We start from the raw sequence: 26,572 nt of genomic DNA on the forward strand, positions 1-26,572 counted from the left end.
TGATACGTAGGTGGGTGTTGGAGGGGGAGGGGGCAGCATGGAAGAGGTTGGAGGCTGCGTCCTGTGTGGGCACGGGCTTAGAGGCGCTGGTGACAGCGCCGTTGCTGCTCCCCCCAGCAAGGTTTTCTACGAGTCCAGTAGTGGTGGCTACCCTCAAAATCTGGGGGCAGTGGAGGCGGCATAGGGGGGAAGGTGAAGGCTTCAGTGTGGTCCCCGATACGGGGGAACCACCGATTTGTACCAGGGAGGATGGACGGAGGGTTTTTGAGCTGGCACAGGGCAGGTATCAGGCGGATGGGGGACCTCTTTCTTGATGGGAAGTTTACGACCTTAGAGGAGTTGGAGGGGAGGTGGGGTCTCCCCCCAGGGAATACCTTCAGGTATATTCAGATTAAGGCGTTTGTTAGGCGGTAGGTGGCGGAGTTTCCACTGTTGCCGCCAAGGGGGGTTCAGGACAGGGTGCTCTCCGGGACGTGGGTCGGTGAAGGGAGGATTTTGGCAATCTACCAAGTGATGCAGGAGGGGGAGGAGGCCTCGGTGGAGGAGCTGAAAGCGAAGTGGGAGAAGGAGCTGGGAGAGGAGATCGATGAGGGGACGTGGGCGGATGCTCTGGGAAGGGTGAATTCCTCCTCCTCTTGCGCACGGCTTAGTTTAATCCAACTAAAGGTGCTGCATAGGGCGCATATGACTGGGACCAGGCTGAGCCGGTTCTTTGGGGGAAGAGGACAGGTGTGGCAGGTGTTCAGGGAGCCCAGCAAATGTTCTGGGCGTGTCCTGCGTTGGCGAGCTTTTGGAGCGGTATTGCTGGGACCTTGTCACGGGTGGTTGGCTCCAGGGTGGAGCCAGGCTGGGGGCTCGCAAATTTCGGGGTAGCATCGGAGCCGGGAGTGCAGGAGGCGAAAGAGGCCGGTACACTGGCCTTTGCGTCCCTGGTAGCCCAGCACAGGATTCTTTTACAGTGGAAGGATGCGAAGCCCCCGAGCGCGGAATCCTGGATCAACGACAGGGCTGGGTTCATTAAACTGGATAGGGTCAAGTTTGCCCTAAGGGGGTCGGTGCAGGGGTTCTTCCGGCGGTGGCAGCCATTTCTAGACTTCCTGGCAGAGCATTAGGGGGCGGTCAACTTCAGCAGCAACTCGGTTTGGGGGGGCCTACTTGTTTGCTATGGGGGTGTGGTTTCATGGTTTTATGCTCATTCTTTTTGTTAATTTATTGCTTTTGTATTGGGGGGGGTTACTGTTTTTCTTTGTTTTGTTGGTTAAAATTTGTTGAAAATTTTAATAAAAATTATTTATTTTTTTTAAATAAAGGCGTCGAAAGACAGTAAAATAACAAAATGGATTTACCGAAACATCTCATTGTACTTTTTTTAATTTATGGGATGTGGGCGTAGCTGGCTCGACCATCATTTATTGTCTGTCCCTCGCTGCCCTAGTGAAGGTGGTAGTGAGTTGTCTTCTTGAACTACTGTAGTCCCCGAGGTGTAGATACACTCACACTGCTGTTAGGGAAGGGTTCCCGGATTTTGACCCAGTGACAGTGAAGGAACAACGACATATAGTCAGGATGGCAAGTGACTTGGAGGGGAATTGGTGTTGCCATGTGTCTGCTGCCCTTGTCCTTCTAGATGGTAGAGGTGCAGGGGCTGTTTCGCTCACAGGGCTAATCGCTGGCTTTGAAAGCAGACCAAGGCAAGCCAGCAGCACGGTTCGATTCCCGTAACAGCCTCCCCGAACAGGCGCCGGAATGTGGCGACTAGGGGCTTTTCACAGTAACTTCATTTGAAGCCTACTCGTGACAATAAGCGATTTTCATTTTCATTTCATTCATGGGTTTGGAAGGTGCTGCCAAAGGAATGTTGGTGAGCTCCTGCCATGCATCTTGCCAACGGCATCTTTTAGATTGCGAAATACATGCTCTAATTTTTATAATATGTTTAAATCCTCATTGTTGGACATTAGAAATTTTAGTTCCGGATATAAAAAGCCAGATGAAAAACAATTTCATATAATGCCGAGGGAAAACTGCGAATCCAATTTATGCTAAACTGCATAACCTAGGTTCAGATTGTTTTGAGTGTTTGTACAAATAAAACCCATAATAAAATGGGCATACCACTACTCACCTTTCACACCAAAATTACTAACCTCATCTCTCCTCTTTACAGGACCTGAGAGTCTAGAAGCCACTGTGCCAAGGAAGTAGAGGCACGCCTTCAGGAAGTCTATGTCATCCATTCTGACTCAGAAGTACCAATTCAAATAATTGCATATTGTGTGATTTAGAGGCTAGATTAGGGAAGGCACCTCCAATGTGGTGAAATTAATTTAAACTATCATAATACCTGGAAAAGATGATAGCTGTGTGTGTCCCACTAAGGCTGTAGATGCACCAATTGTTCCCAAACCGCCAAACTCCGAACGCCCTGAGCTTGTAGTGTGCACTCCAAAGGCTGCGTGGTTAACCATTGGGAAGGCACTCGATACTGCAGACAAGTTAAAAGGCTGATCTCCAGCTGCTGCTCTAAACATTTGCCCTGAAATTGAACAAAAGGTAAATGCGATAATATTTTTAAAAATTGTATTGGGGCGTGAAAAATGTATATTTAATATAGTTTGAAACAAGTTTGAAAACACCCAATACCAACATCATATACCAACATCATGTGTATATATTTAAGGGTTTACCTCCTTTTGTAAATTGTTACCAATTACATTTCAATCATTTTCCATAAAAGATATGTGTGAAAATCTTTAACTATGTCGACTCAACTATCTCATCATAATTTACTGAACATCATCATCCACTGGTACAGAGATGAATGTTTGAAAACAAAATCCTGAAGGCTAGTATCTGTTTCTATAGCCAGTAACAAAAAATACATCGGAGAAGAACAATAACTTGGGGGGGGGGGGGGGGGATACTGCCAGGGTGCTGATGCCACGGTGGCATTTTGCCTGTACTGGGGATTAGGCCCGGGGTGTCCTTTTGAGGTGAGGTGTGTGGGGGGCTCGAGGGCCCTCCAACAGGTAAATTGGGGCATTGTAATGGTGGAGGGTTCCTTGGTTTTGCACAAGATTGTTTGGCATCACTCAACTTTCTCTTCAATTTGAGCGTCTAATCCCAGCCACCAAAAATAACTGCATGTCAATTCCTTCATTCTCACCACACTAGGATGTCCCTCATGCAGTTGGTCAAGGACTCTACTACACAAAGCGTGGAGAAATTACAAGGATACCCCACAATAGAACTCCAATTTTTGTGTGATATCATTTTGAGGTCTGGATTTTTCCTATCCTTTTTGGACTATGCCAATCACATTCCTCACTCCTGGTTCAGTTCTCGTATATATTTTAACTTGAGACAAAGTCACAGGTGCACTATCCACAAACAAAAAATACAAAATATTGACAACATTTTCTTATGGGTCATGCTTGACTTTTCACAATCGTGATAAAGCATCAGCATTTGCATGCTGCTCTGAATTGCGATACTGGATATCCGAAGTGTTGGCCAACAATATCAATGACCATCTTTGCAATTTACTAGCTGCCAAATAAGGTATACCTTTATACAACCCAAAAGATTGTTGTGAAGAGTCTATGACCCATCAAAAGGGTAAAATGACACCCTTAAGTAGATGTGAATGAGTAATGGTGGAACCTTCATACACCAAAGATTATGCTCAAAGCTCCTTTTCAAGTTGAGCATAATTCTTTTCTGGGCTAGTTAGAGTACGTGAAGCAAATTATATCAGTCATTCCTCTCCTGAAAGCATAATATGTGATATAACTGCACCAACCCCATAGGGTGAGGCAGTGCAAGGTAATTGAACTTCATTTTTGGATTAGAATGAACCAACCGCTCTGACTACGGTAAAGCTTCTTTCACTTCATTGTATGCACTTTCACATTCTTCTGAGCAGTACAACGCCTGTTTGACACATAGAAACATGTGTAAAGGCTTCACTTGTTTTGCTAAATTTGGCATGAATTTACCTTCATAATTGATCAATCCTAAAGAAAACCTTAATGCTGTCATATTTTGCTTCTCAGATTGCTGTCATTTTCTTTGGTACTTTATGTAAACCATCTTTGTCCTGCACGGTAATTATGGATGACTTTTAAAAAATCATACTTTTCTTTCTGAACTCAGAGCGCCATTCGCAACTCCTCAAACACTGGAGCAGTCCACTTGTCAATGCAGCAAGACCTGCAAATATCAAATATCCAAATTTGGGCTGACAAGTGGCAAATAACATTCGTGTCACACAAGTGCCAGGCAATAACCATCTCCAGTGAGAGAGAATCAAACCATTGCCCTTTGACACTCAATGGCATTACCATCATAGAATCCCCAACTATCAACATCTCGGTGTTACCATTGACCAGAAGTCGAACTGGACTAGCCATGGAGGGATGCGAATGTTGTTCCCCTGTTCAAGAAACGGAATAGGGAAATCCCTGGGAATTACAGACCCATCAGTCCAAATATTGGAAAGGATTCTGAGAGATAGGATTTATGATTATTTAGAAAAACATAGTTTGATTGAAGATAGTCAGCATGGCTTTGTGAGGGGCAGGTCATGCCTTACAAGCCTCACTGAATTCTTTGAGAATGTGACGAGACACATCGATGAAGGTCGGGCAGTGCATGTGGTGTACATGGATTTCAGTAAGGCATTTGATAAGGTTCCCCATGGTAGGCTCATTCAGAAAGTTAGGGGGCATGGGATACAGGGAAATTTGGCTGTCTGGATACAGAATTGGCTGGCCGAAAGAAGACAGTGAGTGGTAGAGGATGGAAAATATTCCACCTGGAGGTCAGTCACCAGTTGTGTCCCGCAAGGATCTATTCTGGGACCTCTGCTCTTTGTGGTTTTATAAATGACTTGGATGAGAAAGTGGAAGGGTGGGTTAGTAAGTTTGCCGATGACACGAAGGTTGGGGGAGTTGTAGATAGTGTTGAGGGTTGTTGCAGGTTACAACAGGACATTGACAGGATGCAGAGCTGGGCTGAGAAGCAGCAGATGGAGTTCAACCTTGATGAATGTGAAGTGATTCATTTTGGAAGGTTGCATTTGAATGCTGAATACAGGGTTAAAGGCAGGATTCTTGGAAGTGTGGTGCAACAGAGGGATCTTGGGGTCCACGTACATAGATCCCTCAAAGTTGCCACCCAGGTTGATAGGGTTGTTAAGAAGGCTTATGGTGTGTTGGCTTTCATTAACAGGGGGATTGAGTTTAAGAGCACACTTGGAATATTGTGTCCATTTCTGGTCGCCTCATTATAGGAAGGATGTGGATGCTTTGGAGTGGGTACAGAGGAGATTTATCAGGATGCTGCCTGGACTGGATGGCATGTCTCATGAAGAAAGGTTGAGGGAGCTAGGGCTTTTCTCATTGGAGCGAAGGCAGCAGAGAGGTGACTTGATAGAGGTGTACAAGGTGATGAGAAGCATGGGTAGAGTGGATAGAGACTTTTCCCCAGGGTGGAAATGGCTGTCACGAGGGGACATAATTTTAAGGTGATTGGAGGAAGGTATTGGGGAGATGTGAGAGGTAGGTTCTTTACACAGAGTGGTCGGTGTGTGGAATGCACTGCCAGCAGATGTGGTGGAGTCAGAGTCATTAGGGACATTTAAGCACATGGACAGCATTAAATTGAAGGGGTGTAGGTTTGGTTGATCTTCGATTAGGATAAGTGGTCGGCACAACATCGTGGGCTGAAGAGCCTGTACTGTGTTGTACTGTTCTATGTCATAGAATTTACAGTGCAGAAGGAGGCCATTCAGCCCATCGAGTCTGCACCGGCTCTTGGAAAGAGCACCCTACCCAAGGTCAACACCTCCACCCTATCCCCATAACCCAGTAACCCCACCCAACACTAAGGGCAATTTTGGACACTAAGGGCAATTTATCATGGCCAATCCACCTAACCTGCACATCTTTGGACTGTGGGAGGAAACCGGAGCACCCGGAGGAAACCCACGCACACACGGGGAGGATGTGCAGACTCCGCACAGACAGTGGCCCAAGCTGGAATCGAACCTGGGACCCTGGAGCTGTGAAGCGATTGTGCTATCCACAATGCTACCGTGCTGCCCTATGTTAATACTGTGGCTAAAAGTGAAGGTCAGAGGCTAGGAATCCTGCGGTGAGTAACTCATCTCCTGACTCCCCAAAGCCTGTCCACTACCTACAAGGCACAAGTCAGGAGTGTGATCCCCACATGCCTGGGTGAGTGCACCTCCAACAATACTCAAAAGCTCGATACCGGGGACTTCCGGTGACGTTTGGTGGCTCCTGCCAGAGTCTTTGTTTTCTGGCCCTTTGCACCGAGTTTATGGGGAGAGTTTTATATGAACATTGGTGGGAACGTCTAAGGCAACTAAAGGATGTCAAAATCCGAGAAAAATAATCCAGGGAAAAGGGGGGCGAATGCAAGTCCGCCGCTGAGTTTGATGAGGAGTTCAGTAGTAGTAAGGATGGCGGGAGTAAGCTCGGCGAGTGGGGCCATGCCCATTACAGTAGAAAAGTTGTCCGAGGTGATGGCAGGACTGTTTGAACAAGTATTTTCGAAACACTTCGACAAGTATCGAATGGAGATGATGACCTCATCACAAAGAGTGGGTGGGCAAGACCTTTGCCCCGATGGAGGCGGCTTTGGCAAAGACATCAACGGTTGTGCGGAGCAAGGAGGTGTGTTGAAAGGAGTGGGAGGCATTGTTGCAGCACAGCAATCCGTTCACCTCGATGGGTAAGCACCTGTGGTGGGTGGTGGAGACCAACAAAAGGTTGAAAGTCAAAGTGGAAGACCTGAGAACAGGTCACAAAGACAGAATCTGAGGATCGTGGGCCTTCCTGAGGAGCTGGATGACTGCGGAGTATTTTGTCGAGATGTTCGCCAAGTTGAAGGGGGAGCAGGTGAACCCCTCCCTCTATGAGTTGGATAGGGCCCACCGGCCACTCCGGCCGAAACCAAAGACGAATGAGCCGCCGATAGCTGTGATCGTCTGGTTCACAGTTATATGGTGAAGGAGAAGGTGCTGAGATGGGCGAAGCTGAAACAAAGTGATGTAGGACGGTAGTAGTCTATGTATTTACCATGATCACAGAGCTGGCGAGGAGGCAGGCAGTCTTTGGTCAGGTGAAGGCTGCGCCATAGAAAAGCAATGTGAGGTTTGGGGTAGTCTATCCCATGGAGCTAAGGGTCACACACAACTCTTGGGACTATTTTGGGACAGCGGAGGAGGCGGAGAGCTGAAGGACTGGGACTGAATTGCGTTTGGACTTCGATGGGGGTTAGGCATTTTGTTCTCTTACATTTCTTTCTTTCTGTATTGCTGCTTTTTATTTTTAGTTGTTTTTTCTAAAGTGGTGGTTGGGTAGGGATGGCTTGGGGCATGTCAGTTGGGATTTGTTGCTTTTTGGTTTGCTTTTGGTGCTGGACGTTTCAAAGGGCTGGGTGTGGGGGGCTTTAGTGTTCTTTTTCTATGTGGGGGAGGGGCAGGGACACCGTGCCAGCCGACGCAAGTTGGCTGGTGAACGGGAGGGAGGGGATGGTGGCTAGTGGTAGGGCTGGGTTCTGCCTGATGGGCAGGGCCAGGAGTAGCGGTTACGACAGACAGGAAGGGTGGGTTGACAGAGACCCCTGGTCCGGGTGGAACGTCTGGTAAAGTAAGCAAGAGTTTTCTTCCCTCTGCAGAGTTTGAAAGCCCATGTGGTGCTGTTGCAGGAAACTCGTCTGAGGATAAAGGACCAGGTGAAGCTGCGGAAGGGTTGGCTAAGTCAGGTATTCCACTCGAGCTTTGGTAGCAGGGTCTGGGGGGTAGCGATACTGGTAAGATAAGAGGACGAGGTTCCAGATTGAGGTGGTGCTGGATCAGAGGTGTAGGTAAGTAATTGTATGGGTGCTTTGGAGGGGAGATTGGTGGTGTTGGTTAACGTATATGCCCCAAATTGGAACGATGTAGGGTTTATGAAGAAAATGTTCACTGCCATACCAGATTTAGATATGCACCAGTTAATACTGGGCCCGGGGGGGGCAACTGAGGAGATGGGAGGGTCGGACCCATGGAGGTTTCTGCCCGTCAGAGGGTAAGTATTCAATTTGTTCACCAGTACACAATGTGTACTCGAGGATAGATTTCTTTGTTACGGGAATGGCGCTGTTGGTTGGGGTGAGGGAGGCTGAATATTCTGGAATTGTTATCGCGGACCATTCTCCGCATTGGGTGGATGTCATCCTGGAGAAGGGGCCTGCTCAGAGGCCTACGTGGAGGTTGTTCGCTGACTCAAACGTTTGCACCAAAATGGGAACGGTTTTTGAGGAATATGTAGGGTTTAACAGGACAGTGGAGGCGTCACCATCAGTGGTGTGGGAAGCGTTGAATGCAGTAGTGAAGGACAAGGTTATGAAATGAAATGAAAATGAAAATCGCTTAATGTCACAAGTAGGCTTCAAATGAAGTTACTGTGAAAAGCCCCTAGTAGCCACATTCCGGTGCCTGTTCGGGGAGGCTGGTATGGGAGGCTCAGGTGGAGAGAGAGGCATGGGAGGAGCGGCAACAATTGGTAGAGGAAATTTTGGAGGTGGATGGAAGGTATGCGTGAAGAGGAAGGCTAGGTTTGAACTTCTGACAATGAGAAAGGCAATTTGCAGTTAGATGGGCCGAGGGGGTAGTATAGAAGTATGGGGAGGAGGTAAGTTAGTGGATCAGTTCCGCAGGCGGCCACGAGAGAGATTGTTCGGGTCTGGGATAGGACAGGGGAGTTGGTGGTGGCACTGGATCAGGCGAATAAGAAGTATTTGAGGAGTTCTATAAGAATCTGTTTAAGTCAGAGCCTCCGGAGGATGAGTCGGACATGAGGGAGTTTTTGGGACAGCTGGAGTGTCCTGTGGTGAGAGAGGAGGAGAGGGCCAGGCTGGAGGAGCCAGTGGGGGTGCAGGCGGCGATAGGCAAGATGCAGGCAGATGAGGCACCAAGACCGGACGGTTTCCCGGTGGCGTTTTATAAGGAGTTTCTGCGTAGGTTGACGCCGCTGCTGGTGGAGATGTTCGAGGACGTAGTAGCAAAGGGGGTACTGGAGACAATGAGACAGGCATCCATTTCTCTGTTACTGAAAAAGGACCCAGCAGTGTGTAGGTCGTACAGGCCAATATCGTTATTGAATGTGGATGCCAAGATTTCAGCAAAGGTGTTGGTGCTCATGTTGGAGGTGTGCCTCTGAAGGTGACTGGGGAAGAGCTGACAGGGTTCGTGAAGGGCAGACAGTTGTCGTCTAATGTGCGGCGCTTGTTCCTGTAAGGGGTTGATGTTGCAGGTGTGTCAAGGACGCCACATCCGTTTGTCCCGAGGAGGTAGTCAGGGATGGCCATGCGGAAAACATGGAGTCAGTTTCGGCAGCACTTCACGCTGTGGGTGTGATCGAAGTTGATGCCGATTTGAAGGATCAATGAATGCATTTGAGTCTGAGCCTGAGAAGATGGATGTGAGGTTTCGAGAATGGAATGAGCGAGGGATGGTGGAAATAAATGATCTGTTTCCAGAAGTATGGTTTGCGAGTTTGGAGGAGTTGGGGACGAAGTTTGGGGTCCCGCGATGTTTTGTTATGCTCTTGACGTAGCACAAGCTGCTTCCTTGATGTGCACTCTGACAAAGGAAGGTTCAGACTTGGAAATCGCTTCAACACATTTATTAAACTGTTAACAATTCTCCTACTTGGATTAGACTCCCCGTTAATTCTGCTATAGCTACTCAGACTAACCAGTCTGCTACAATCCACGTGGTGGATGTGACGTGTTTCAAATCAACCCTGTGTTCTCATTGAATGTCTCCACTGGAAAGAGGAAGATCATTATTGCTGTATCCTTTTATATGGGTTGGTGTAATACCCCCCTGTGGTAGTGTCACCTCTGTGTGTCGTGACTGCCCATTGGTCATGTCCTATCTTACTGGCCTATTGGTTGAATGTCTGTGTGTCATGTCTCTGGTGCTCCCTCTAGTGTCTATGTGGTCTACGTGTATTTACATTAACCCCTTGTGTCTTTACAGTGATGCATATCACCACACGCGAAGGGAGAGTTTCAGGCACAGGCAGGTGTGGGATTTTGTGAAAAGAGTCTGCCTGACCTTTCACGGTGGCACCACCCTCCTAGTCACTGGAAGGTGTGGGGTTAAAGCAGGGAGACTGAGGTGTTGTGGGTGAAGGTGGATGCAGGTTCCTGTAAGGGGTCAGGGTTGCGGGTGCTGTTAACGGCGCCACATCCGTTTGTCCCGAGGAGGTAGTCAGGGAGCCGGTGGTGGTGGCCATGAGGAAAATATGCAGTCAGTTTTGGGGGTTTTGAGGGCGGGAATCGTCTCGCCGATTTATGGAATGATTTTGGAGAATGATAGGGCATCTCTGCGGGGGTTAAGGCCATGTGGGATGAGGAGTTGGGGACGGTGCTGGAGGAGGGATTGTGATGCGCGGTGCTGCAGAGGGCGAGTGCCTCTGGGGCTGATACAGCTAAAGGTAGTACATAGAGCACACCTGACGAAGTTGAGGATGAGCTGGATGTTTGAGGGGGTGGAGGACAGTTGTGAGCTGTGTGGTTGGGGTCCAGCCAATCATGTATGTGATGGTGGTGGCTGGTTGGGGTGGGGTGGCGAACATCAAGGTTTAAAGGAAGGGGTGGAGCAGCAGCAACATACAGTGGCAACAGTTTTGAGGAGTAGCCAGTAGAGTGGAAGAACCAAAAAGTGAAGGTGGAGGACAGTTGTTAAACTGAGACCATGGGATCCTTCACAAGTGGCTACTGAGGTAGAGACAAATATCATATATGAAAGAAGGGGATAAATATCCAAAACAGGAGAACCAGAAATATGGAGCTGGTGATTACAGGGGAGACTGGCCGGAAGATGGACTGAAGGCCTCCTCCTGTGCTGCAATTACTTGGTTTCCCCCTTTTCTGCTTACAGATGACCTCCTGGTTCTTTAAACCATTCACACTAAAGTTACTGGCGTGTAAGGAACCATGAATAGTCAGATAAACAACTGCAGGGGAACTCAACTTTATAAAGGTAAATGCAGTAGGAGCCGACAGCTCTAATCAGCAGCCGTTCAAACTATTAACCTGTACAGGATTTTAACTTCAAACAGGGAAATAGATTGTTTCCATTCCTGTCAAAAATTATCAGGTATTTCGAACATAAAATTGTGCAAAGCAGGGGACACACAGAGGAAAGCCCAGGTCAGGCTTCAATGGAGGCGAGCTGAGCCCTGAAAACTGAACTCAAAACAATCCAAGATAAAGTGGGGGAAAAGTAAAGTTGCAATTCCATTATCACATTCAGGGCAGCATGGTGGCGCAGTGGTTAGCACTGCTACCTCACAGCGCTGAGGTCCCAGGTTCAATCCCAGCTCTGGGTCACTATCCATGTGGAGTTTGCACATTCTCCCCGTGTCTATGTGGGTCTCACCCCCACAACCCAAAGATGTGCAGGGTAGATGAATTGGCCACGCTAAATTGCCCCTTAATTGGAAAAATTAAATTGGGTATTCTTATATTTTTTTTAAATCACATCTCATTCAACCAGTATGTCAGGTACTGATGAGCTGCTAAAACACCCTTCCCACCCCATAGCACTTCAAACAGCAGCTTTAACACAGGGAGGGACTGCAGGACAGTAATACCTCCCTGTCCCTCCCGAGAATCGCCCAGGCTCTCGACCTACAACAGTTGCCTTGCCCTATGGGGGCAGCCAATGTAGCAGATATCCTGCCCTCAATGTGAAATTGTCCCAGGGCAGCAATGAACTGGGGAACCTAAGGAACATAAAATCCCGCTGGTAGGGCTCCGGAAGTAGACATGTTTCTAGATAGCAGTAAAATAAATAAAAGTTTCATGTAATGTACTCTCTCTCAGGTTATTTATTTCATCCAATTTACTGCACATACAATGACCATTTTGGAAATAAAGACAGCTCCAAATAAAGGACATCTGCTGCAAGACTCTAGTGTGTCCATAATTTACAGGTTATAGTGTTAGTCTAATGTTTCACCAGTTAGCTTAATGTGATGGTGAGTTCTAGAAGTAAAGAACTGTCCTTACCGCAGGTCGACAGTGTGGCAAACCCTGCAGCTCCTGTGGAAAGGCTGCCCTTAGAAGCAGCCGATGCTGTAGCTGTACAGGATGCCGAAGATGTAGAAGGGGTAGAGGAAGTAGATGCCAACCACTCCCCAGACTCCATATCTGAAAACGGAACAAACATTACCAAATTTAAAGCAAATTTAGAGAATGCAGAAGATTTCCACCTCAGTTGCTACTGATTTCTAACATTGTTTTCTATCATATTGCTATCAAAAGTGTATTTAATTAAATGCTCAGAAAATGGTCGGATCAGAAACAGACTTAGAAAACAGGAGGTCATTCGGCCCTTCAAGCCTACTCCGCTATTCATTATGATCATGGCTGATCATCCATCTCAATAGCCTGATCCAGCCTTCCCCCATATCCTTTGATCCCTTTCGCTCCAAGTGCTATATCCAACTGCTTCTTGAAAAGTACAGTTCCTCAGCAGCATATCCACCACCCTCCCACCCTGAAAAAACCTGAAGTCCACACAAGGGGAATTTTTGTTGACCAAAGGTGGGTTTAGAAGGGGCAAGTAAGTTCTGATAATGTCAGATTTTATTTCTCGGAAGATATGGGGACATGTCCCTTCCCTCCAAAGAAATTTTGATTCATTATTAAAGTTCGCTTATATACAGCATTTGAAATTAAACAGAACCAAATCGATACATGAACACCAATCCACAATAAATCACTTTGGATAACTTATGTTTGAATTCAAATGCTGAAATACTGTACACTTTACATTTCAGTTGAATGCTTCCATATATATTTCAGCTATTTCAGAATCAAGTCATAAGAAACGATAGCAGTACCTTAGTATAATGACACCCTCTTGTCACCATTCACCTATTTATGTACAAGGTAAAACGCGATTAAACTAGTGCTCCATTACTGACATCATATATATATATATATATATATAATATATATATAGAGAATTACATATATAGAATTTACAGTGCAGAAGGAGGTCATTCGGCCCATCGAGTCTGCACCGGCTCCCGGAAAGAGCACCCTACCCAAGGTTAACACCTCCAACCTATCCCCATAACCCAGAAACCCCACCCACACTAAGGGCAATTTTGGACACTAAGGGGAATTTATCATGGCCAATCCACCTAACCTGCACATCTTTGGACTGTGGAGGAAACCGGAGCACCCGGAGGAAACCCACGCACACACGGGGAGGATGTGCAGACTCCGCACAGACAGTGACCCAAGCCGGAATCGAACCTGGGACCCTGGAGCTGTGAAGCGATTGTGCTATCCACAATGCTACCGTGCTGCCCCTCCACGTTGTCCACTCCAGAGACTTTTGACTGTAAAGACAAGACAAATTTGGAGGCGAAGATGGAATCACATTTTTTGGGTTGAAGCTAATTGACTGAGGAACTAGGTTTTTTCTTTCTGTGAGAAACAGGCTTAAAATCGGATCTATTGTCTTCCTCAAAGGCAGGGTTTGGAGTGGGGGGGGTTGCCATTTCGGGTGGCAACAACCCATTTCAGGTATTTGGGAGTGCAGGGATTGAGCACGGTTTTGTAAGTTGAACTGCTAAGTAGGATTAAGGCATATCTACTAAGGCGGGTCTTCCGAACTTGTACTATTGCTGGGCGGCGAATGCGAAGAAGGTGCGGGGCTGGAGTAGGGAGATGAAGGCTTTGTGGGGGAGGATGGAAGCAGGTTCCTCTGGGGGTCGGATGTGCGGGCGCTTCCAATGGTGCTACTCTCGTTTGCCCGAGGGAGGTATTTGGGAGTTCTGTGGTGGTTGCCATGCTGAAAATACGGAGGCACTTTCGGCAGCACTTGAGGCAAGGAGCAGGGTCAAGGTTGATGCCGATCTGAGGAAATCATAGGTTTGAGCCGGGGAGGATGAATGCGAGATTAAGGAGAGGGGAGGAAAGAGGGGTGAAGGAGATGAAGGAGTTGTTTCTGGAAGGGGGGTTCGCAGGTTTGGAGGAGTTGGGGGCTAAGATTGAGTTCCCACTTGGGAAGGGTTTCCGGTACATGCAGGTGTGGGATTTTGCGAAAAAGGTCTTTCCGTTTCACCTTCTTCCTCATTGCTGGAGGTGTTGTCGGTAATGGGGTTGGAGGATAGGATCGTCTCTTCAATTTATGGGAGGATTTTAGAAGAGACGGCGTCTTTGGAAGGGGTTAAGGCCAAATGAGAGGTGGAGTTGGAGATGGCTCTGGGGGAGGGGTTGTGGTGCGAGGTGCTACGGAGGGTGAATGTGTCAACTTTGTGTGAGGCTGGGGTCAATACAGCTCAAGGTGGCACACAGGGCGCAGCTGACGAGGTTGAGGATGAGCTAGCTGTTTGAGGGCATAGAGGATATTTGTGAGAGGCCCAGCTAATCAAGTAGGTATGTTCTGGTCTTCCCAAAGTTGGAGAAATTTTGGAGGTCATTCTTCAGCATCATGGCAGTGGTCTTGCGTGTAGATTTGGAGCCTGGTCCCCTGGGGGTCATACCTGCCAGAGTGCAGGAGCAGATGTTTTAGCCTTCGCCTTGCTGATCGCCTTGCTGATCGGACAGGCGCCGGAATGTGGCGACTAGGGGCTTTTCACAGTAACTTCATTGAAGCCTACTCGTGACAATAAGCAATTTTCATTTCATTTCATTGTAAGCGGGTTCTGTTGGGGTAGAGGTCAGCTTCTCCACCCTGTGCCTCTGCATGGCTGGGGGATCTAATGGAGTTCCTGCATTTAGAGAAGTTGAAGCTTGTCCGAAGAGGGGCAAATGAGGGGTTCCACAAGAGAATTTTGTATTTCAGGGAGCTAGTTACCGTGAACTGATGGGGTTGTGGGGTTCATTTTATTTTGTGTTATGTTTTGTAAATGTTAAAATGTTAAAAACTTGAGTGAAAATTTATTTATTTATTTATTTATTTTTATTGCATTGTACACGCGAGTGGTCTGACCAAGATGGTTGCACCTATGGGAATTGTCGGGCAACTGGTGTAGGCGTGTGCTTTTTCAGTGTGTGTATGTGTGTATATATACACTTGCAGTGCAAGAAAGCGAGTGAGTGAAGGGATGAACGAATAGGCTGAGAGGGTAGTTGCATGGTCCTGGAGGGGGTAGTTGGGTCTGGTTGTTGGGGAGTTAGGTCTGGTCAAGGGCATAATAGGGAAAACAGCTGCCATAAGTGTTGCAAATTCAAAGTGGGTTATGGGGTTTCCGATGAATCAAACAAAAACTAGCAAGCTTCTAAATATTTTGCGTAGTTTGTTTGCTGCTTATTTATTCCAAGAGGAAACTGTTCAACCACAGACCGCAGTTTTGTTCAAGAGTTTTGCACAATTAATGAGAAAGAATGTGGTAAAGCACCCGGCGTTCCACCATATCATCCTGCTTCCAAAGGAGCAGCAGAGGGCATTTAGTACAAATTATTACGTATGCTCTTGTTAAACAAATGCTAAATACAAATCTGAAGAAATTATAGTTTTTGTTGGATCACAGACTAGCGTTCTGCTTATTTATCATAACCTGCTTCATACTACTACTGATAGGATGCCAGTTGAATTGTTTCTTAGAAGACAGCCTAGAACAAGGTTTTCATTTCTAAAGCCACATTTAGAACAGTGAGTAGAAGAGAAACATCCAGGCAGAAATAATGTGATTTTAAAAAATGTCTGAAGTTAAACCAGAAGTTTAGGGTATAGAATCATGATTCTAAGTGGTTACCAAAAAGTGAAAATACGTGGTTCATACACAGATTTGGTCAAGGTGTTTGTTAGTTGAAAGGTTAGGTTTTTATGTATTAATCAGGTTTTACCTTCAGAGGTTCACATATATGAAGGTAGATGAGAAGAATTAAATGAATCTGATGAATTAGATAGTTTGGCTATGAGGTACCAATAATTACTCTCACACGTCAATTAAAAGTTCACGGTCAAAATCTGCTTTTCCTCAGACTCAAACGGGTCATAGTTCTTCCCCAAGTTCTGAAAGTTTGGAGCAGAAAGGAGGAATAGGGAACCAGTGGTTAAGTTTAATAAATGAAAAATAAGAAATGTATTAAGATTTTGCTGTAATGTTGTAACTTTTTTATTGAGGGTGGAAAGTGTGTAATAGCACCCTCCTGTGGCCATTTTCATGCAAGGCAAAACTGGTCTAAACTAGTTTTCGATTACCGACAGCCATGTTGCTGACATGAGAGATGTTGTCTGTAACAATAAGATATCTAGAAACAACAAAGCGCTTAATTGTTAAAAAGCAATCGGGAAAACATTGCTTGAATGTTGAAACACACCCCAAATCGTGATTGTGGGAATCACCAGTCCAATTGACACTTTACACTCGCTGATGTAATGCTATTCAACCAATAATTTTGTGATAAATTATTTGAATAAACACAAGAACTGCTCTGGTATTTTAGATTGAGATGGCGTAGGTAGTGAAATAGACTTGAAGGATAAAATTTGTTGCAAGCCTGGCTGGAATAAACTGCAGAAGCGCAAGCAGAAAACCCAGCAGAAATGCGTTTTGTAGATTTTAGCAACAGCAGGTAAATGGTTATCACAATTTAAAAAAAATAACTATCATCTTGAAACTGTAAAACATGGCTTTTAATAATGAAATGTTATGGGCCAGTTCAATCCTCAAATCACTTTACGGAACTATTATTTCAACATTATGTAGCAACATGCTGTGTTTCAACTGAACTTTTAATTGGACTGTGTAACAATCCCTGGCTACTTCTAGAGTTCTCTACTGAAACTGATTGCATTCATCTTCCTCCATAGTTTTGTAACCAGAGCTGCAAAATGGCAACTATTCTCTGATCCAACTATGTAAAATACGCTGAGCTAGGCTGGTGTCATAACTCACTCACCCAATTGGTGACACAGTAACGTGCATAAGTTCAACAGTCCCCTCCCCTACAGCAATTATCGATGGGTGTCTGGCATGAAGAACACAAAGGATGTCTGGAATCACTGTACCAAATGTAACATTTTCTTAAAACACTGCGGCATCATGTAATTTAAAGGAAACTCGCACTTGATGCCAACAAAACCAAGTTGCAGTGATGATATGTAATCATTTTCTTCCTCAAAATGGAAATATCGAAAACATACTCAAACCAAATAGAAGCAAAATATTGCAGATGCTGGATGTGAAACAGAAAATGCTGGAAAAACTCAGCAGGTCTGGCAGTATCTGTGGAGAGACAGAGTTAACATTTAGAGTCCATACGACTCTTCTTCAGAGTTAAAAGGTGGGAGTATTGTGTTGAATAATAATAATATTTATTATCGTCGCAAGTAGGCTTACATTAACACTGCAACAAAGTTACTGTGAAATGCCCCTAGTAGCCACACTCCGGCACCTGCGGGTAAACAAAGGGAGAATTCAGTGTCCAATTCGCCTAATAAGCACGTCTTTCAGGACTTGTGGGAGGAAATCGGAGCACCCGGAGGAAACCCACACAGACACTGGGAGAACTTGCAGACTCTGCACAGTGACCCAAGCCGGGAAGCGAACCTTGGACCCTGGCACTGTGAAACAACAGTGCTAACCACTGTGTTACCTTGAATTGTATGATCTTTCTCCTCCATCGTGACCATTTTTTTATCCAAAACCTTTTTTGGCCCACCACCATCGGGCCACCTGTCATTTGTTCTTAAGCTTTGCTTTCATCGAGCACTGACTTTTATTCTCCCGTGAACACATTCTGATATCGTTTTACGATTACTCGCACCTTCTCCTGCCATTAACTCTTCCTCTGTATCATGACCTACACATCTTTGTTGCAATCACTCCTAGCTCCCACCAATCACTGACCTTCTACCCGGCTCCAACCCCTCCTATACGGTATAATTCAACAAATTTCTCCCTCTCTTTAGCGCTGAAGAGCCATGTGGGCTCAACGTTAACTCTATTTTCTCTCTCCACAGATGCCGCCAGACCTGCTGAGTTTTTCCAACATTTTCTGTTTGTGTTTCAAACCATATAGCAAGGGTTCTAAAAAAAAATCCTTCCCCTCAATTTTATTTTTAAAATTCTTGTCTTCAAATCCTTCCAGCAGTTTTGTTTTGTTTACCAGTACAATAAAATGGGTGTATATACATGCTGTGCAGTTTTTATATATCACTCTACCCACCTCACTGCCACCTCCCAGTTCTTAACACTACAGAACCTTTGTCTCAATAAGTGAGTGTAAGATTGTTACGCCACCAGAATATTAGGAGGGACCAACAGCATTCGTATTTTGGCACCATTGTCTTCCATTTCAGTGTGCAAAGGCAGAAACATTTTTACTATTAAAGTTGTAGGAATATACGCAAATCTCCTGAATCCAGGTCACCCGAGGAAGGAGCAGTGCTCCGAAAGCTACAGTTTGTAACAAACCTGTTGGACTTTAACCTGGTGTTGTAAGACTTCTTACTGTGCTCACCCCAGTCCAACACCGGCATCTCCACATCATGGCACTTTTTGGAGGCGTTGCCCTTCCCGAGGAGTAGAGAAGAGAAAAGAAATGAAATGAAAATCGCTTGTCACGAGTAGGCTTCAATGAAGTTACTGTGAAAAGCCCCTAGTCGCCACATTCCGGCGCCTGTCCGGGGAGGCTGGTACGGAAATCGAACCGTGCTGCTGGCCTGCTTGGTCTGCTTTAAAAGCCAGTGATTTAGCTGAGTGAGCTAAACCAGCCCCTTAGGAGTTATAATCTCCATTGTGTCCTCAGGAGGCTACAAGGTGTATTGGTTCCATGTAGTCGGTTAATGCTCTGGGTCTGGATGGGTTTCCCATTGAATTTTATAAGAAGTTTGGGAACAGTTGATGCCTCTAATATTGGATATGTTTAACGCTTCCTTGGCCTCGGGCACATTGCCGGCTAGATTGGCGCAGGCTTCCATCTTCCGGATTCTGAAGAAGGATATGGACTCTACAGAGTGTGGGTATTATTGGCCGATTTCATTGCTGAATGCAGATGCTAAGTTGTTGGCAAATATGATTGGAGCCCTGCCTTCAGGGAGTGATTTTGGAGGACCAGATGGGTTTTGTTAAAGGTCGGCAGCTATCGGCCAATCAACTTTGATTGATGAATATGGTCCTGTCCCCTTCTTTAGCACCGAAACAGGCAGTGATTGTTTTATCAGACACCGAGAAAGCATTTGGGTTGAGTGGGAACACATGAGATTCTGGGGAGGTTTGGATTCAGACCAAAGCTCATATCTTGGATCAGTTTGTTGTACATGGCTCCCACCGCTAGTGTCAGTACAAATGATATGAGCTCAGGTTACTTTCAGTTAGGTAGGGTACACAGCAGGATTGCCCCCGTCTCTATTTCTATTTGCCTTGGCAATCAAACCACTGGCTGTTGCGTTGAGGTCTTCCAAGGAATGGACGGGGTTAAAGCGGGGAGGGCAGGGGCAGCATGGTGGCGCAGTAGTTAGTATTTCTGCCTCATGGCGCCGTGGTTCCAGGTTCGATCCCAGCTCTGGGTCCGTGTGGAGTTTGCACATTCTCCCCGTATTTGCGCACGTTTCACCCCCAGAACCCAAAGATGTGCACGGTAGGTAAATTGGCCATGCTAAATTGCCCCTTAATTGGAAAAAAATTAATTGGGTACTCTAAATTTAAAAAAGAAGCGGGGAGGGAGAGAGAATAGGATGGCCCTGTATGCAGATGATCTGCTTCATTATATCACAGCCCCAGTCTCCACGATGGTTGAGATAATGAAACTACCGTGGAATGCCCTACCTGCAACAGTAGTGAACTCGCCAACATTGAGGGCATTTAAAAGTTTATTGGATAAGCATATGGATGATAAGGGCATAGTGTAGGTTAGATGGCCTTTAGTTTTTTTCCATGTCGGTGCAACATTGAGGGCCGAAGGGCCTGTACTGCGCTGTATCGTTCTATGTTCTATGTACTGTGGGATTTGGACTCCTTCTCAGGGTATGTTAAAGAGTGAATATTTTCCGGTGAATCCCCCAGGGAGGGGAGTTGATCTGGGAATGTTGCCTTTTTGCCTTGCCAGATATCTAGCTTTTATTATCTGGGAATCGGGATAGCACATAATTGGTCCTCGCTTCATAAATTCAATTATGCTAGTCTGGTGAGTGGGGTTAGAACTGATTTGTAGAGGTGTGATAACCTCCCCTGTTCTTGGCGGACAGGGTTCAGATGGTTAAAATGAATGACTTTCTGAGGTTTTTATTTACTTTTCAATGCCTGCCCTTCTTTCTTCCCAAGTCACTCTTTGCTGGAGTCAATAAGTTGACAACTTGTTTTATTTGAACAGCAAGAACCAGAGGATTCGTGGGGCGTCTCTGCAGGGCGGGGGAGGGGGGGGGGGGGGGGGGGGGGAGAGACAGTCAGGGAGCGTACTTACCCAATTTGTCATTCTATTACTGGGCAGCCAATATTCAGAAGGTACTGGATTGCATAAGGATCCGAATTCCATATGGGGGCAGGTGAAATGTGCCTCGAGCCCAGTGGTGGTTTCAATACTGAGGATTTGGAGGCTGTTTAGGCAACATTTTAAGCTCCGCTCCATGTCACTGTCTGCCCCTATCAGTAGGAGTCACCGGCATCGCGCCAGCAGATTTGAACTTGATATTTACATCCTGAGGGGAGGGGGAGCTGGAGAGGTTTAGGAACATGTTTGTGGAGAGTAGGTTTGCAAGATTTGAAGAGCAGGTGGATAAATTTGACAAAGAGTCATCCAGGCTCGAAACATTAGTTCCGTTCTTTCTCACAGATGCAGTCAGGTGTACTGAGATTATCCAGTATTTTCTGTTTTTGTTTCAGATTCCATCTACAGCAATTTGCTTTTATCAATTATTATGACAGTTGCTTGCAGTAAGTTTTCGAGCGGTTTTACACCATACCATACTAACGAGCCACATTAACATTGCCTTTATCATGAATAGGTTTAGCAAACTGCTGGTTCTACAAAATATTTCTTGGCTGTAGAAGCTTGCCTGGTACAATGTGTCATTTTTGTTTCTTATAACCTGTGGAAAAGTGAGTTTTAAAAGAAAAGGTTTTGTAGGAAGTAGGGAGAAAAAACACTTTTACGCTAGTCTAAGGTTAAAATACTGCCAAAGCTGGAAATTGAAATAAATAGAAAATGCTTAAAGCGTTCAGCAGATCTAGTATCATCACGTAAACACAGAGAGAATATCCCCTCACAATAAATGATAACATTCTATTAGCTTTCCTAATTACATGCTGTAAATGTGTGTATACAAGCCTTTTGTGATTCAAACATTAGGACTTCCAGATCCCTCTCAATCTCTCACCATTTAATGTTTTTTTATTTTTCCTGCCAAAATGGAAAATTCAATTTTCCCATGTTATCCTCTATGTGTCGAATCTTTGCCCACTAATTTAACATATCTATATCCCTTTGTAGCCTATTTTTGCTCTCTTTACAATTTATTTTCCTGTTATCGTTGTGTTATCTGCAAACTTAGCAACCATACATTTGATCTCTTTGTTCAAGTCATTAGTATAAATTGTAAAAGGTTGAGGCCCCAGCACTGATCCCTGTAGCACACCATTCATTTCACTGAATGCAATATAGTAGAAGACAAATCCAGTACGATTGGGCATTGGGGCACTGTGCAATGAAATGGTGCTGTTACTTCAGGGATGCCAAACCTACTTGCTTACCTACTGACCGGATTTCCCAATTGATCCCAACCATTTTCCAATGAATTCAAATGCATCAATGGCGTAATCTTTATTCTCACATCTCTGGCAACACCACAGTCCTTCTATATCCTTCTCAATACAAACATTGGAGGCATGTGTCAGGAATGCATGGACTCACTTCATCTGATAGGTATCAAAACAAATTTCAGATTCGAACACTGGCCGCTTGGATGTTTCTACACTTTTGTTCCAGCACCACCAATTAGATTTACTGTAACATGTGCAGAGGCACAGTGAAAAGTATTGTTCTGCATGCAGTCCAGGCAGATCGTTCCATACATAGAACATAGAACATAGAACAGTACAGCACAGAACAGGCCCTTCGGCCCTCAATGTTGTGCCGAGCCATGATCACCCTACTCAACCCACGTATCCACCCTATACCCGTAACCCAACAACCCCCCCCCTTAACCTTACTTTTATTAGGACACTACGGGCAATTTAGCATGGCCAATCCACCTAACCTGCACGTCTTTGGACTGTGGGAGGAAACCGGAGCACCCGGAGGAAATCCACGCACACACGGGGAGAACGTGCGGACTCCACACAGACAGTGACCCAAGCCGGGATTCGAACCTGGTCCCTGGAGCTGTGAAGCATTTGTGCTATCCACAATGCTACCAATGAGAATCAGATTTAGTAATTTATGAAATTGGGGAGTTATTTCCCATTGTTCTCTTTCAGAATCCAACCTAAAACAACAATCACCTTTAGAAACGGTCTGTCTCAGCAGAACGAACATTTGATGGAACAGCTGAGGAACACTGTCAGAAGTAATAGTTCCTGCATCTGAAGAAAATATTTGAATCCTAATGGCCTAGTGCATTTCATTTGTGGTCACTAAGTACTGGTCTACAATAATGTTCTCATGGCTAAAAGCACCATCAAACAGTATTCAGTTGCACTCCATATACAACTATCATAGAAATAATGACAAAAGGTTACCAACTTTTTCTTTGTTTCAACCTCTGTGCACCTAGGAACATAAATAAATCAACATAACTATAATGTTGCCAATCCACCTAGCCTGCACATCTTTGGACTGGGGGGGGGGGGGGGAGAGAGAGAAGAGAGAAGAGAACGCGGCCCGGTGGTTAGCACTGCTGCCTCACGGCGCCGTGTACCCGGTTTGATCCCGGCCCCGGGTCACTGTCCGTGTAGAGTTTGCACATTCTCCCCATGTCTGCGTGGGTCTCACCCCCACAACCCAAAGATGTGCAGGGTAGGTGGATTGGCCACACTAAATTGCGCCCCTTAATTGGGCACTTTAAATTTAAAGAGAAAGAAAAACTTTGGACTGTGGAGGAAACAAGAGCAGCTAGAGGAAACCCACACAGACACGGGGACAACATGCAAACTCCACACAGTCACCAAAGGCCGAAATTGAACCCTGGTGCTGTGAGACAGCAATGCTAACCACTGAACCACCCTAGTGACTCTAAAGATAGCATTTGCTGATTGGTATTAGTAGATCTCATGAGCAGCCTCAGATACAATGAACAGTTGCGTTGTTCTGTTAGGAATATTCATATATTTTGAAAGCTACTGCTCAATTGCACCCCATGAGAATGTAGGTATAGTTAACTGCTGACCAATTAGAAATAGTTGATAAATTTCACACTCCAAGTCAGAATAACGGACTTCCTTTCTTTCTCTTTTTTAAAACAGATTCCATAGCAAACTGCATCATCTGGAACATAGTGATGCAAAAATGTAAAACTTTATAGGTAAAAACAGACGGTCAACAAAATTTGATACATTTGTGAACCTCTTGAGGATCCAGATTTGAAATGCTGTCTCGCAAATACAATAGGATAAATAATTTTGGACATCCCTCTTAATCACCTCAATCGAACCTGCCTCCACCACCCTTCTCAGGATGTTTGTTCCAGACTCCAACTATACTCTGGGTGAATTTGTCTTTCCCTCACATGATTTAATAATTAATGGAATTTCCCATACAGGAAAGCAGACGAGGTACTACCGATGATAGGTTAACAGTAAATATTTAAAATGAGTGTGGGTGGAGCTGAGCTCTACTTCTGTCTTTTTAGTTTCAGTTTGAGAAGAGTTTGGGTGTGTCCGTTAGCTGCACTGCTGTTTGATCGCTGCCATGAAGGACTATCTCTTAATCATTTGGTGAATTCAGAAGAAGTATAAATGTTCAGTCTTGAATGTAAACCCTAATATGCTCCTGTTTGAAGGTTTGTTAAGTCTTTTTGGATGTTAAAAGGACAGCATACAGGTTATTTTGTGTTGTATTCTTTGGGGGGTGTATTTGATTTACTGGTTGCTAAGATGTTCACTATTTGTTTTAGAAAGGTTAACTTGGATTGGATTGGATTTGTTTATTGTCACGTGTACCGAGGTAGTGAAAAGTATTTTTCTGCAAGCAGCTCAACAGATCATTCAGTACATGGAAGAAAAGGGAATTAAACAAAATTCAAGACAATACAAGAAAATACATGAGAATACATAATAGGGCAACACAAGATATACAATGTAACTACATAAGCATTGGCATCGGATGAAGCATACAGGGTGTAGTGTTAATGAGGTCAGTCAATAAGAGGGTCATTTAGGAGTCTGGTGACAGTGGGGCAGAAGCTGTTTTTGAGTCTGTTCATGCGTGTTCTCAGACTTCTGTATCTTCTGCCCGATGGAAGAAGTTGGAAAAGTGAGTAAGCCGGGTGGGAGGGATCCTTGATTATGCTGCCCGCTTTCCCCCGGCAGCGGGAGGTGTAGGTGGAGTCCATGGATGGGAGGCAGGTTCATGTGATGGACTGGGCGGTATTCACGACTCTCTGAATTTCCTTGCAGTCCTGGGCCGAGCAGTTGCCATACCAGGCTGTGATGCAGCCCGATAGGATGCTTTCTATAGTGCATCTGTAAAAGTTGGTACGGTTTAATGTGGACATGCCGAATTTCCTTAGTTTCCTGAGGAAGTATAGGCGCTGTTGTGCTTTCTTGGTGATAGCGTCGACGTGAGTGGACCAGGACAGATTTTTGGTGATGTGCACCCCATGGAATTTGAAACTGCTAACCATCTCCACCTCGGCCCCGTTGATGCTGACGGGGGTGTGTACAGTACTTTGCTTCCTGAAGTCGATGATCAGCTCTTTAGTTTTGCTGGCATTGAGGGAGAGATTGTTGTCATTACAACGATCGTTAGAATGATTGTTGTCGTTCTATGAGTTCACAGAATAAACATTGTTTTTTTTTAAAAAACACTGATCCATTTTCTGCTATACTATACCTGCAGAGTGAGCCGTGTGCTCCCCATACCACAATCTATTAAAAGTTGTGGGTCAGGTGAACTCCATGATACACTTTGGGATTCTCTAAACCCTGGCCCATAACAGTGATACAAAAATGTAAAACTTAATATATAGGTAAAAATAGACGGTCAACAAAATTTTATACATTTGTGAACCCCTTAGGGATCCAGATTGGAAATGCTGTCTCTTAAATACAATAGGATAAATAATCTTGGACATCCCTCTTAAACACCTCAATCGAACCTGCCTCTACCACCCTCTCAGGAGGTTTGTTCCAGACTCCAACCATACTCTGGGTGAATTTGTCTTTCCCTCACATGATTTAATAATTAAATGGAATTTCCCATACAGGAAAGCAGACGAGGTACTACCGATGATAGGTTAACAGTAATTATTTAAAATCATCGCACCTTTTTTAAAAAAAACTCAAAAGTAGAATACTGTGTATAAATTACATAAAATTTAGTACACCAAAATTACAAACTTAAAATAACATTTGTTGCCCCTATATTCACCGTGCTAAATCTCTATTGCAGATCTATATAGAACTTTAAGCATGAATATTTAAACTGAGGTACTTAGGAGCCCTCTATTAGTTATTTTTTTCCTTTTGAAAGGATTTAATGGGTTAGCATTCAAACATTGTATTTCTGAAATAAGTTTTGCATCTATGCTGGTACAAAGTTAAATAAACTTGGGCATCCTTAACTCAATAATCACTACTAAAGTCACTCAGAAGAGACCGAAGACTGACTGGTGTTGAAAATGAAAAAATGTGCAGCAGAGGGTGCTCAGGAGATAGGGCAAGACATATTGTTAAGAGTGGGAGGAGTTTGAGGTCTCCAGCTGGTCGCATCATACTCGACACTGGATTACTTAGCTGCAACACTCAATGGCTGAAATGGGATGAAGGGATTGTGCAGAGATGGGGTGGGGGAGGGGCATTCTCCAAACAATCTAACGTAACATGGTTTACTGACTGTCCGTGTGGAGTTTGCACATTCTCCCTGTGTCTGCGTGGGTCTTATCCCCACAATCCAAAGATGTGCAGGGTAGGTGGATTGGCCAGGCTAAGATGCCCATTAATTTGAATTATTCTTTAAAATATATTTTACGGACAACAAATAGAAATAATGAAGAAAATTTTACATGTTCTTCTCGTGGAAATATATTCATGGAATAAATGAACATGACTGCAGATGAATGAGCCAGAAATGTTTTATGACATTCATGTTGGGAACCAAGATCAAATCTAGACCTCAGTTCATTATTGAAATACCTCTTTTATGCTACTTACAATTTAATAAATACAAGAAAGAATGGAGTGACACAAGGAAATCATAAAGTGGATTGCGAAAAATAAATTAAATTTTGTATTTGGTACTTTCTATTGAACTAACTGTTGCATGTGGCTTAAAAGATTTAGGGGCATATACTAACTTTTTCATATGTTTTTTAGTATGTTAAAAGGATTGCTATTGAAGATAATCAAGACAAATATAGCAGAAG

The 26,572-nt window shown here is 44.8% G+C and overlaps 1 protein-coding gene across 16 annotated transcripts in view; it reads right to left on the reverse strand.

The window, feature by feature from the left end:
• The window catches only part of baz2ba (bromodomain adjacent to zinc finger domain, 2Ba), a 563,986-nt gene that overhangs the window by 290,969 nt on the left and 246,445 nt on the right, over positions 1-26,572 (reverse strand). For 14 of the 16 annotated variants that reach the window (XM_038789612.1, XM_038789617.1, XM_038789613.1 and 11 more), the window contains 2 exons: positions 12,097-12,237; positions 2,345-2,536 (listed from right to left, as the gene is read on the reverse strand). In XM_038789612.1, the coding sequence (XP_038645540.1) occupies positions 2,345-2,536; positions 12,097-12,235 (331 nt within the window). In that variant the 5' untranslated portion in view covers positions 12,236-12,237. Of the gene's footprint in view, positions 1-2,344; positions 2,537-12,096; positions 12,238-18,500; positions 18,503-20,322; positions 20,329-25,473; positions 25,489-26,572 lie in introns of those variants that run through there. The other 2 variants (XM_038789618.1, XM_038789622.1) reach the window with 2 other exon arrangements.

Source organism: Scyliorhinus canicula, chromosome 2, assembly GCF_902713615.1.
Source record: "Scyliorhinus canicula chromosome 2, sScyCan1.1, whole genome shotgun sequence".
NCBI lineage: Eukaryota > Metazoa > Chordata > Chondrichthyes > Carcharhiniformes > Scyliorhinidae > Scyliorhinus > Scyliorhinus canicula.